We start from the raw sequence: 14,302 nt of genomic DNA on the forward strand, positions 1-14,302 counted from the left end.
AAGGTCCTCTCTGCGGATCCCCACTGCTCTCAAGATAAACCCCAACCTTCTCATCCAAGTGTGAAGGGTTCTCCATGCCGTGCCTCACCCTAACCTATCACACCTGTCTCACTTCCCACCACTCTGGTTTTTAGACCTGAAATGTATGACAGCCACATTTTCAATGGCTTTAGCAAATTTATATTCATGCCTAGAATTCTCACGCCTTCCATTTTAGCCTGGAAAAATCCTATGTTTTTATCAAAGACCAGTTCATGTTGCCTCTTTTTTTTTTTTTTCTGGTTTGGATATATTTACATCTTAAAAATAAATTTTTTTTAATGGAGTATCATTGATTTACAATGTTATGTTAGTTTTAAGTGCACAGCAAGTTGACTCTGTTATACGTATACATGTATTCATTCTTTTTTAGATTCTTTTACACTACCTCTTCCGAGATGACCATCTCCCACCATGGGTCTCTCATCACCTTGTATCCACTCTCACATCCCCACCAGGGCACTCAGCGCCTGGTACCCACTCTCACATCCCACCGTGGCACTCAGCACCTAGTACCCACACTCACATCCCCACCGGGGCACTCAGCACCTAGTACCCACTCTCACATCCCCACCGTGGCACTCACCGCCTGGGACCCACTCTCACATCCCCACTGGGGCACTCAGCACCTAGTACCCACACTCACATCCCCACCGGGGCACTCAGCACCTAGTACCCACTCTCACATCCCCACCGTGGCACTCACCGCCTGGGACCCACTCTCACACCCCCACTGGGGCACTCAGTGCCTGGGACCCACTCTCACATCCCCACCGGGGCACTCAGCGCCTGGGACCCACTCTCACATCCCCACCGGGGCACTCAGCACCTAGTACCCACACTCACATCCCCACCGGGGCACTCAGCGCCTGGGACCCACCTCACATCCCCCAACCGGGGCTCAGCGCCCTGGGTAACCCCACTCTCCATCCCCACCGGGGCACTCACGCCTGGGACCACGCTCACATCCCCCACCGGGGCACTCAGCGCCTGTACCCACTCTCACATCCCCACCGTGGCACTCACCGCCTGAGGACCCACTCTCACATCGCCACCGGGGCACTCAGCGCCTTGGACCCACTGCTCACATTCCCACCGGGGCACTCAGCGCCTGGTACCACTCTCACATCCCCACCGTGGCACTCACCGCCTGGGACCCACTCTCACACCCCCACTGGGGCACTCAGTGCCTGGGACCCACTCTCACATCCCCACCGGGGCACTCAGTGCCTGGGACCCACTCTCACATCCCCACCGGGGCACTCAGCACCTAGTACCCACACTCACATCCCCACCGGGGCACTCAGCACCTAGTACCCACTCTCACATCCCCACCGTGGCACTCACCGCCTGGCGACCCACTCTCACATCCCCACCGGGGCACTCACCGCCTGGGACCCACTCTCACATCCCCACCGGGGCACTCACCGCCTGGGACCCACTCTCACATCCCCACCGGGGCACTCAGCGCCTGGGACCCACTCTCACATCCCCACCGGGGCACTCAGCACCTAGTACCCACACTCACATCCCCACCGGGGCACTCAGCGCCTGGTACCCACTCTCACATCCCCACCGGGGCACTCAGCACCTAGTACCCACTCTCACATCCCCACCGGGGCACTCCACCGCCTGGACCACTCCACATCCCCACCGGGGCAACTCAAGGCCGGGACCCACTCTCACATCCCCACCAGGGCAACTCAGCGCCTGGGACCCACTCTCGACATCCCATGGCACTGGGGCCAACTCAGACCTAGTACCTCACACCACATCCCACCGGGGCACTCAGCGCCTGGTACCCGCACCTCACATCCCCACTGGGCAACTCAGCGCCTGGGCCCAACTCTCACATCCCCACCGGGGCACTCAGCGCCTGGGACCCACTCTCACATCCCCACCGGGGCACTCAGCGCCTGGGACCCACTCTCACATCCCCACCGGGGCACTCAGCGCCTGGGACCCACTCTCACATCCCCACCGGGGCACTCAGTGCCTGGGACCCACTCTCACATCCCACCGTGGCACTCAGTGCCTGGTATCACATGGACTCTTCTGCGTGCTCTATCCCTTCCAGGTGTGCGTGTTACCATCTCTGAAAACCCACCGAACTGCAGCAGAGTGCCTAGATCAGGGAGCACTTGTCAATGAACTATACTCAAATTCCATTTCCATAGCGATGTGCAATGTGTTGGCTTTATTTACTGAAAGCAAAGTTTAGCTGGCTCTGGTTTTTGTGTCTGTTTTTCTAAATTAACTAGATTTCATACTTTCCAGTTTTGACGGTTTAACTGTCCTAGGAAGAGCCGAATGATTTTAAACCTGAGCTGGAGAGCCTCAGCTGAAAGCTAGCCTCTGAGCCCGGTTCATTCCAGTCCTGCTGGAGTGAAACATCTGTGCTTTCAATGTGTTTACTTTCTTCAGGTGTTCCCTTCTGTGTGCCTTTGAAAGACCCCTTAATCAAATCCATACTCTTGGAGACTGTTTCTTTTTGTTTTGTCAATGGTTTCCTTGGAAGCCTCTGGCAGGGAGACTTCTCATTCAGGACCAAAGACCAGGAGGAGCCTATTTCCACTTGGAATCCTGAGGGAACACACTGGTGTCCTATTCCTCCCATTGCACACACCTTTCCTCTTCTTGGCCTTCATGAAAACCATGAGATGATGAACCAGCTTAGTCTCTTAATGTGCTCAGACACATCTCACTTTAGCTAACAGGCGATGTCCCAAGGAGGTGTGTGTAAACGAAGCACACTTCGGATGCATCAGAAAAAAGGGCCCATGTGCCCCAGGATGCCTCTGGCCCTCTGTGAAACGCATCACCAGCCTAAAAAACATGTTTTCCACAGCCAGGAGCGTGTCAAGAATCTGAAACTTAATCCTCAGTCCAATGATCTAGCCTGTACTTGAGTCTGATGAAAAGGATGGGAGGTGAAAGCCTCTCTGGCTAGCCTCTTCTGGAGCCTCCATCTACTGTCACGACTTCACCAAGCCCCAGTTTGAACAAGAAGGATGAGATCGAACAGGAAACTCTGAAAGTGTGAAGCAGCAGAGGGGAGCTGGGCCTCAAGCAGCTACCGGGAGATGGTGCCCCTTTCTTATCCACTATGTTTTGTTCTTCTTTGTCATTCTGCCTCGGAATCGTTTACCTCCCAAAAGATAGACAGGAAGAGACATCTAGGGGGAGAAAGGCATAGCAGAGAAGCTGAATATGTTCCAGACTTCTGGTTTAAACCCTTAAAGTGGTTGAGTTGAACCGTTTTTGCTGTATATGAATACCCATTTTCCTCAGTCCTCTGCCGATTAAAGCTGCTGAATAAAGCTGTAAATAAATAAATGTGTGTTTTATGTGTATGTAGTTCTTTGGTTTTACTTTGGGTTACTAGCCAAGGACTGCGGAGAAGCGAAGACCCACCCCTCTGCCCCACAAGACTAGGCTGGTTAAGGTAATCTTCCTTCAAAAGCTCCTGTAAAAATAACCCTGAAGCAGTGAGTCCAACTGCCCACAGTGACCCTGTGGAAATTTAGATTTTCATATAACTGGGTTTACTGACAATAACCAAACCCACTGGGAATCCTCTTTCCTGGAAGTTCATGACAATAAGTTGCAGCTGTGTGTCTCCTGTTTTAAACTAGGATAAACCTAGCGGGGGACTTTCCTGGTGGTTCGGTGGTAAAGAATCCAACTGCCAATACAGGAGGCGTGGGTTCCATCCCTAGGTTGGGAGGATGCCCTGGAGAGGGAGATGGCAATCCACTCCAGTACTCCAGCCTGGGAAAGCCTATGAACAGAGGAGCCCGCTGGGCTACAGTCCATGGAGTTGCAAAGAGTCAGACACGACTTAGCGTCCAAACAACAAACTCAGTGGATTTCAGCAAAGTGGGGCAATCATTTTCCTAATTTCCTAATTTTGGCTGTGTGAGTGACAGCCAAAGCCAGAACCAAACAGAAGCCGGAAAAAGAGAGACGGGGAGCCACCGTCCGTCCACGCCACGTCAGGGCGGCACTTACCTGTGACCATGCTCAGTGCTGACAGGCAGGCTAAGGCTTGGATATCAAGGTTCAGGCTCTGCAAACTTAAGGAAAAGTCTTTAATGGAGTCGAGCCACTCCCCAAATCCACGAAGGCACTGAAGTCGATGCAGGACAAGTCCGTTGCAGAACACAAACTTATCTTCAGCAGTGTTTGACCTACGAGAGAAAGTCGTCGGGGGGTGAGGATAGCGACACAAAAATAGACCCCTTCAATCTGTCCAGTGGGGTAACGTCATAAGGCACCGGTACACACACAGGTTTGGGCAGCCTTCAAAACCCAGCATGGTGCTGTGAAACCCACCCAGACGCCCTCCATGAACAACCCTGGGATAAACAACCACTGCTAATGGTCTGCTGACTCCCCTGCTAAGCCTCAGCCCTGGAGGTGCTCGGAGTAGGGCGTGTGCTCCCTTACGGGCAGATGCACTTTCTGGCTTGCCCTGGCATGGATGCTGGAAGTGAAGCCCAGTGCCCTGTCTCTCTGCGCCGTGAACACCAGACTGTTCCCTTCAGTGCTCCTCCGCCAGGCCTTCTCTTTCATTTTCTTAAATGTCGAAAACTGATAAGGCCTGAGGTTAGACACTACAATTCCATTGTGCAGACTCTAAAAACACCAAGTCCTCTCAAGCGCCAGAAATCAATCATAAACTGAACAATGGTCTAAAGTAAAAAGAGTCCTTGTTTTGTACTACACTCTCTGCTTTTAGCAGCTGGGCTGTCGAGGGCTATTTCTCAATCCACCCTGACAGTTTATATGACGTCCGCAGTGATCCCGTTCTTTTCTCATGAAAGGCACCCTGGCACTTCTAGTTAGCGCCACTTCTCTCTGGAGCCTTGGGCACTTGTTTAATCTTTCTGCGTTTCCTTATCCTTATCTATAAAACAGGAATTCTAATTGCTACCTCCAAAGAATGTTGTGGGAATTAAATAAAATAAAGAATTTGAAAGTCTATGCACAGTGCCTGAATACAAGAGGAGCCCAACCAGTGTTAGGTATAACTAATTCTGAATTTTAGGTGGACCTTAACTTAATCTTAACTATCCTTTAATTTTCAAATCTCTTGCCACATCTTTCTCTCTCTTGGCCCACTGCAGTAACATGTTAATGTCTTTTTAGCTGTGCTTTTTAGAGAAATAACTTCATTCATTCATTCACTCAGCAAGTACTTCTTGAGCACAAAACCAGTGCCATTCCTTAGCTGGACATTGGAGAAAACCTGATGAATAGGGCCTACATGGCGTCCGCCCTCGTGGAGCTGATCTCTGACTTAATCCTTTGCTGCCCGCCTAATAGATCGTAGTCGTATTGCTGATTCAGCTTAGCGCCTGCACATGCAGGATTGGCTGTAATTATGCTAATTACTGGCAGTCTGGTTGTAACGCCACTTGGGTTTCTCCCACAGATCCCTCCCCAGAGGCATGCATGCACAGGACAGAATGATTCAATCTCAGGGTTTAAAACCCCGACCTCAGACCAGTGGCATCAGAATTGCTAGAAGATGACTTAAAAATGCAGATTTCTAAGTTAATATGTCACACTATGATTATATATATTTTTTCTTTTCCCTCATATTTCTTCTGATTTTTGCTTTATGTATCTTTGTTTCTCTGTTGTTAGGTGTCTAATGGCTTATGATGTCTATCTTCTTTGTGAATTGTACATTTCATCATTAAAAATATTCATCTTTCATTTTAAAATATCAATAAGTACATTTAAAAATGCAGATTTCTAGACTTGCTTCAACGTAGATCCAAACCAAAACAGCTGGGAATGAGGCATGGGAATTAGCATCGTAAATGAGAGTTTTTGGTAACATGGTGTGAAACCGGGGCGTGGGTAGCAGGGAAGAGAAAGAGGGGAAAAGGGACGGTTTTTCCTATAATATTGGCAAAATGTTGGTGTATATTTATAGGAATAAACATATAACTAAAAGGAAGCAAGGAAGGTAGAATTTAAAATGCTACATGTGAACTTTATGGCAGAAGCTTAGATTCCAGGTTCTAGCTTTTTGAAAAATCAGTTTCTCTTTGTTTTTGATGTCAGAGTGCGGTAAGCTGAACCAAATCTATTGATCTAGGAGCTCTTCTCTTGGAGTAAATACTGGAGGCTGCAAAGCTGTGGGAACTCTTTAGCGCCCCCTCTGGTGCATCAGAAAGTAACACTAAATGGAAACCTGGGAGGCAAAGGCAATGCTGAAAACACTGGCTCCCAGGAAATACCTTCTGCACCACGAGAATCTTCCTGGAATCAGAATGACGGCACTAAAAGGGGCTTTGCTGTGTGTGGTGCTTGGTCGCTCAGTCGTGTCCGGCTCTTTGCGACCCCACAGGCTAGCCGGCCAAGCTCTTCTGTCCATGCAGATTCTCAAGGCAAGAATATTGCAGTGGGTTGCTATCCCTCCTGGAGGAAACCTTTCTAACCCAGGGATCAAACCCAGGTCTCCTGCAGCGCAGGCGGATTCCTTACCAGCTGAGCTACCAGGGAAGCCCATCAGTTGCCAAATCCAACCTTCTCATTGTATGAAGAAGGAAACTAAATTTCTGATGAAGCAAGTGACCTGCTTAGGGTCTTACAACAAGTCTGTTAAAACAGACTAGAATCCAGGAGACCCGGCTACCAGCCCAGCGTTCGATCCACTGCTCAGTTTTTTAACGCCTGGTCATATTACGTATGTCCTTCTTGAGCAAACTTTTCCCCACTGACTTAGTTAAAAATCCAGCAGGTTTCAAACTTCTTCAAAGGAAGGAGTGGACTAAAGGAAGATAAAAGAGTAGTAATTACCTGATGGAAAGTCTGAGAACAAACAGCTCCAAAAAGGCTGATTCTATAAGTAATGTCTGATCTTCTTTGGGGAGATCAGTGAATCCGGGGATCTTCTCTGCCCAGCTTCTGGATACATCAATGGAGGCTGTTAGAAGGTTGTAGAACTGCTGCACATGCTCAGCGTCCGTGCCTGCGGCAGCCTGGTCAGCGGGACAGTACTGGAAGGCAAACCCCAGAGAGCAGCGTTATCTCAGTCCAACAGGCCTGACAGCAGCATTTGCTCATCGGCTCTTGCAAGATTGTCAATGCCTTCTCTTCTCAGGAGGGCTTTCTTTGGCCACCAGAGCCCACTCTCACTGTGACAGACAGCAGAAAGTGCTAGAAATTAGCATCCTTCCTGGAGAACCTCAGTCAGTGGGTTGGTGGATAAATAACCAAGCTGTGTACCCCCTGGGCGGGGTAACTACAGTTCACTGCGGGTTCTACACTGTCTCCTAGAGTCTTCCTTTGGGACCAAGTGTCAGCCGCCCACACGGTGTTTTATGTGATGCTGCACATTTTATTGCTTGCTTCTCTTACAAGTTTTAGTCCTCATCCCCCCAATTTCCAGCACCTTCTAAGAACACAATTTGCACTCAAAAAAAAAAAAAAGATCATCAAGGCCTAAATCGCTACTCTTGCGTCCTACAGTTTATAAAACCTTTTTGCACTCATAGTCTCATCAGATTCTCACGATAGCCCTGTGACATAAACAGAGTGGATTCTGTTACCACTTAATAGGCAATGAAATTTGCTTAAGCCCCATGAGTGCACTGGTTTTCAGTCCTGACTGCAATCATCTGGGGAGCTTTAAAAAACACTCATGTCTGGGTCATAGGCACAGAGATTCTAATTTAACTGGTCTGGGATGGGGACTGGTCATCAGGAGTTTTTAAAAGCTCCCCAGGTGATTCCAAAGGGCTGCCGGTGTTGAGAGTCATCACCCTAGGGGGTTGTCTTTGTGAGCCTCCAGGATCCACAGAGTCCCTAAGGCAAAGCTGTCTCCAAACAAGATGTTTAATTAACCCCTGGTTCTCAAACTGTGGTCCTTGGACCAGCAGCATCAGCAACACCTGGGAATGTGTTAGAAGCAAAAATCTCCAGCTCTGCCCCAGGACTACAGAATCAGAATCTCTGTGGGGAGTAGCCCAAGAAACTGTTTTATCAAGATCTCCAGGTGAATTCTCATGTGCAGTGAAGTTTGAGAATCTTGGAATGAACCAAGAGAAGATGAGTGCTTACTGTTGATGGATTTCTGAGAGATAAGACAAAAAAGGAGGGGGTGGGGGAGGAATGTGTCCTTGGCACGGCCCAGGCAGACGGCGCCATCAGACGCAGGACTTGTGGCTACTTAAACGAGTGAAAACCCTCAATCACACGAGCCATATTCCAAGTGCTCGGTAGCCACCATGTGGCGTAGAGCATGTTCTGTTGGACAGCACTGACCTAGAGGACTCCAGGAGAAGGAAGGTACAGGCAGGGTTAAAGTCTCCACCAGCTTTTAGCTATGCGGGTGGCGTCAGCAGTTTGCTTGAATCATTGAAGGAAAATCTTTCCCGCTTCAGGCAGAAAGACTGATACAGAAAAGTAATAATCCAGGGACAACCAACAACAGAGACTGAAGAGACATGCAAAAACCTTCATGTAAATGTGCATCGCTGCCTTCACAGAAACACCGCTGATGGTGCTTCTGTGTCTCCTTTCTCAGTTATCTTCCAGGGGCACGGATTTTAATCCTTATTTTACAGATGAGGAAACTGAGACTCAAAGAAGCTCAGAGAGGCTAACAGACTTTCCCAAGTTCCACAAGCAACAGTGGGACAGCCAAGACTTAAACACGCCTCTGTGGTTTCCAGTCCTACACCTTCTGGCTATTAGCAGTTCTGATATTACGTGCTGGTGGCCTGTAGGATAGCTTTTAAAAGTATTTTGCTTTGATCAATGGGAGACTAGAGTATATGTGTATGTGAGAATTTACTCTGTAATACAGGTGGCATTTCAAAAAAAAAGTATTTTGCTCTCCATGTATATATTCATTTGGTCTCATATTCTGTCACCACAGTGACTGGGACAGAACTGACTCTCAGTGACTAAACAATGACAATAACAAACCGTTGTTGAATATTGTTCAATGAAAGAACAGTCACGGGAGTACCTGGGTTTGCCACAATGCTCTAACCTGGATGGAGGACAAAAAGCCAATGAGCAGACAGGTGCTCACTGCAGCATTACATAGATCTGAAGAAATAAGGCCCTTGTCTGAATTGGGTCTCCCCTCATCTCACCGTGTTTTCCCAGGAGGCATCATGAAATAACAAAAGAAACATCAGACAAGGAGCCCAGTTGCTTCAAGCCTAGATTTGTTTAGGCCCCTAGTTTGTGACATAATGTAGCTCTGCTGCTATAGTTATCTAGGGTAAATTGCTTAGCTTTTCTGAGCCTCAGTTTTCTCTTCTGCACAATGGTGGTACTATCTTCCTCAACATTTTGTTGCAGTGATTAAATGTGATACATATGTGGAAAACCTGGCACATAAAACATATTTAGCACATGAAGACAGTAATGACACTGATAATGATTTTGATATTTAGAATTATCACTGTCCCTCAGCTCCCATATTATAAAATGAGGGATGAGGTTGAACTGGAAGGTTCCTAATTTTCAGCCTGCCTTTCTAGGATCCCATAATATCAGGTCCAGCTCAAAGTCCTGGCTCCTCTGTTCCCAGTAATCTGCCCAGGGCCAGGATTCTATTAATATGAGGCCCTGGATGTTCTGAGTTGGAATGGTAGGAAGGCATGGTAGAAGGAAGCAGTCCTCTCTCCTCTCCATGGATGTTCACGGATGGCTGCATGATCTGGTGTCACAGACACTCCCCACCGCCTCCTTTCAGCACATGTACTATTAACTGGAGGAGAGCGGGGAGAAGAAGGTTTTATTTTTAAACTTCCTCTTCTTACGTGAATCTAATTCCAAATGTTCCCCACAGGCAGCATGAAATTCAAGGCAGCACCACGTTTAGAAAACTGATAGCCCTACATGTGAAATCTCAGGTAACTGGGAGTTGAGGAAAGAATGTTGGATCAGACAGCACATCTCCCCCAGGCTTTGACACTGACTTGCCATGAAGCCCTAGATGAGGCGCTGAACTTCTCTGGGCCTGTTTCTGCTTCTGAAGTAGGAAGTGACGAGACTGGCCAATCTCTAAGATTCCTTTGGCTCTTGTATTCAGCTGTCTTTCTGTTATTGATTTCTAGTTTAATTCCAGGGTGGGTTTGATGGCAGACACGGTATGATTTCTATTCTTTTACAGCCCCGACCAGCATCTATCCTGGTGGACTGTTCCACATGATGGCTCTGCATTCAGTGATTCAAAATATTGCTAATCACATCAGGTATGATGGCAGTATTGCCTAGAATTTGATACTAATTCAGCCTTATTGTTTCAAAGTAGGGTGTTAAATGGAGAGAAAAAGACTAAAGAACGTCAAGGAATGGGACCTAACAGCTCCCTCCTACACTGTTGTCCCTGAAAGCAGGGCTCACAACTCAATAATCTCCCTGCTTCCAATATTTGCTCAGAAGCCTCCAGAGCACTTAGCTTTCACCAGGGTCCTCTGCAGGCCCCTGCCCCTGCTGGGCTCACATTTCATGCATCATAAACACAGGGAGACGCAGCGGCTGCCTGTGCATGAGCTTTTCTCTGATGGAGTCCAGCAAGGAGGAGAGCCAGCAGGCCCCGTGTGCCAGGCTCCAGCCAGATTCTCTGGGCTTCACCTGCAGTGATTCCGGTTCACGTTCCAGAATTCTGGAGCCAAACTGGATTCAGTCTGAGCCACCAGTAACTAGGAGGTGACTGGAGGGTCAGCATCAACTTCTAGGGGTGAGAAAGAAATCAAGTGTCCCCTCTATTGAATATAAGGTTTAAAGAAACAGAACAAAACATATTAGAGTCTCTCTCTGCCTGGGCTAGCAGTTTATAAACACCTCGCCGTGAAATGCTGAGCATGGAGTTGAAAGAACCAGACCCCAAGCCCTGCTTCTGTACTCTCCTATATTGCTCTGTCTCTGGGCTAAGCCGTTTGGGGTTCACCAAAGAAAATCTGGAATAATTTGTTTATTGATCATTCTAATCAGATATAGGCCAAACAGAGAAAGACCTTAAAAGTGAATCTTTTCTCCTCTTTATGCTAATGTTGTATTCCAGCCTTTATGGATAACTGATCCATCAATAATCAGATTTTACCACTAGTCAAAGACACAGGATTGCATTTACTGACAGCTAATGTCTAATGCAGATTTCTCTGAAGGACTTAGACTGAGAATCTAGGACCACAAGCAACAAATATTATTTAAACTAAATGAGTTGACACATTTCAAACGGTAATACCATGTATGTACAAGTCAGATTTCAGACACAGCTTAGGCCTAAAATAAATTATGCAAGACCTTTGGTGAACACCAGCCCTAAAATTTAGCAATGTGATGTTTTCATAGCAGATTGGAATCCGATACTCACTCTATCTCACCGTCAGTCCTCAGTGGAGGCTAAATATGTAAAATGTCTTAAGAGCATTTTATTTTCCCTTACAATGTTACTTTTCCCTGGGTCCTTATATTTCAGATGTTACTATTCTATGAGTCAAACTATGTATACATAGTCTTAGGATCTTACACTTTAAAAAGCTGACACTTTAAAAACAGGCAATTAATATAATTTCCCCCAAATTTCTTCTTTTCTGATCCAATTGCCTCCCTTCTCTGAAAAACAAAAACAAAACCCCCAAACCCTCCTCTCTTCCCAAAATGGCATCACTGCAGTTACATATGGGTTTATTTTCTGTCTCCCTCACTGGCCTGTAAGCTCCATGAAGACAGAGTTGCATCTTGTTCAATAATGCGTCCACTGCTCTGGAAGAATGGTTCAGTGAGTCAATTACTTTCTGTCAAATCCATGTCTATTGCTCATTCCTTCTCAACGCCAGGCAAGTTGGGAAATAGGAGATTCGGGGTAAAACTAAATTGTTCTTAATAAATTATAATGATGGTTCTTAAACCTTAGTGTGCCAAAGAACCATCTGAGGCCTTTATAAAAACATAGATTCCTGCCTGCGTTCCCCGTCCCCCATTCTGAGTCAGCAGGCCTGTGTGTGGCCCCCGGAATCTGCATTTTAAGCAAACACCATGGGTCCTTCTGATACAGGCAGTCTGGGTACTACACTGTGGGAAATGGAGACTTGTACTGATAGGGGAACTGCAGCAGGTACAATGGTCACAGGGTCAGGGAACGAGAAGGCTGGAAGGGACTGTGGTTCTGCATTTATTCCAATCTCTTCATCACTCAGATGAGAAAGCTGAGGCCCACGGCGGGGCAGAACTGGCCTGAAATCATCCAGTGGGTGAGTGGCCATTTGAGAGGATCTTTGAAGTAGCTTTAAGAAGGACTCTGAGGAATCTTCATGCAGTTCACACTTTGTAGGCTAACATGTGCCGGCTCTCTTGTTAACACATTTAAACCCCACTTGCTGGTGCCTGGTTGCATCTGTACTGTGTCTTGTTTTTGGAGTCTGTTACAGTGCTAAGTGATACTCCCACCAGAAAACATCCTAGTTTGCTGGCAAATACTTAAAATGACCAACAAATGAGGACGTGAAGTACACTTTCTCATTAGTAATTACACAGGCTCTGAAGTCAAGTCCGGTATCTATATATACTTGTGATGCTAAATTAAAAGCAACTGTGGGGTAGAGAACAGCAACATTTTGAGGCGAAACAAATCAAATCTGACATGTTTTGACTGCACTGATATATACTGATCTGAGCTCACTTTTGAAGGAGAGAAGTTTGGCCCAAAGGAGAGGAGAAGGTCTCAGCGCCAGGAACGCTTCACAGAGTGAGGAGCAATCTTTCTGGCCTTGAAAACACCCTTCCCTCTGTGACTTGGAACAAGTCCTCCACCGCCTTGTCCCACAGACCAGGAAAACACTCCCTTACTACCTTAAAGGCACACAGACGGGGACAGGAAGATTAGAATGAACCTGTCTGGCAAAATGTTTTCTCGTTTCTCTGATTCATTGGGCGAAGGTAGCATCTTTAATAAATTGTTTTGGTCATGTTCAACTGTCTGACTCGAAACTGACAGCGCATATTCTTATTTAAAATGTAATAAATTATGTCTACCACTATGGTATGATTTAAGCAGGAATAAATGAAGAAGATACTTTCATTTTTCACTTGATTCACTTCTAAATGGTTTGCCTTTTTCAAACCACGAGTATATGTTACTCTTATTGTAATTTAAAAAATCTAATAAAGACTTCTGTTTGAAAAAAAAAACACAACAAACTAGTACATTTCCATTAAATGGAATGGCAATATGGTGAGAAACATACTCTCTTGAGGGATGAGATTTGGGTCTAACCCTTTGCCACTGACTTTAGGTAAGCCACGTAATCTTTTTAAACTTTTATTTACTCTTCTGAAAATATGAGTGTTGGATTAGATTACCTCAAGATCACATCCAGTTCTCTGAATTCTTAAATAAAAACTTTAAAGAGAAGGTAATATGAAAACTGAATTCCAATGAATGATATTTTTAAAATGACTGAAATCATAAATTATACCACATAAACTAAATATATGTGATGGTACCTGGCTCAGAGTGGACTTTCAATAAATTCATTTTGCTTCATTCATTTTATGTTAATTTTTTAAAAGAGAATGAAGCAAATTCAATCTTGTGAAGTAACAAGTTACTTAACAACACACATTCTTATATGTATATGTATATCTATTCACTTGCATTTAGGGACAATAAGGTAGACCCTAGAATCATGAAATCTTAGAGCTGGAAGGAACTTAATATCAGCCAAAACAACCTGTCTCCTTGTGAGGAACCCTGTAAAGAGCTCTCCTTACGTTTCTTCACACTTCCATAGCAGTTCTTAGAGCCAGTAGAACTCTTTCTTGTCCTCAGAATGGGCTGGAAAGGCCACTTCCTTCACCCTCTAGATCTGCCCTTGGGAGAACAGTCCTCTTGGTCACATGGCAGAAGTGTGGCCTAGTCCCACCAAACCTACTCCCTTTCTGTCTACATACTTCCATTTCCTCCAACTATCCCTTTCAAGTTTTCAGAAACAGTGTGTCCATTGCCCTCTTAAATCCCAGCCTGGAACTGAACGCCATCCTTGAAGTGTGGGCCGACAGCACAGAGCCCACGGGCGCCACCAAGTCGGTCCTGGTCCTACCCTTCTTCTGCAGAGGCCGGAGCTAAAGGAGCATCCCTCTTGCCACCACCTAAACACATTGGTGGTTCTTACTGAGCACAGGGAATAAGCTCCTGAGAGCTTCTCAACATGGACCACTGACAAGCTAAGTCTCTCCCATTTAAAAAAATTCTAAATGCTGAGCTTCACATTTATTTTTG

At 46.4% G+C, this 14,302-nt stretch overlaps 1 protein-coding gene across 2 annotated transcripts in view; it reads right to left on the bottom strand.

Moving 5' to 3' along the window:
• The window catches only part of NR4A3 (nuclear receptor subfamily 4 group A member 3), a 43,111-nt gene that overhangs the window by 13,728 nt on the left and 15,081 nt on the right, over positions 1 to 14,302 (bottom strand). For both annotated transcript variants that reach the window (XM_043486893.1, XM_043486894.1), the window contains 2 exons: positions 6,856 to 7,055; positions 4,051 to 4,229 (listed from right to left, as the gene is read on the bottom strand). In XM_043486893.1, coding sequence (XP_043342828.1) covers positions 4,051 to 4,229; positions 6,856 to 7,055 — 379 coding nt within the window. The remainder of the gene's footprint in view (positions 1 to 4,050; positions 4,230 to 6,855; positions 7,056 to 14,302) is intronic.

The sequence above is a fragment of the Cervus canadensis genome, chromosome 14 (genome assembly GCF_019320065.1).
Source record: "Cervus canadensis isolate Bull #8, Minnesota chromosome 14, ASM1932006v1, whole genome shotgun sequence".
NCBI lineage: Eukaryota > Metazoa > Chordata > Mammalia > Artiodactyla > Cervidae > Cervus > Cervus canadensis.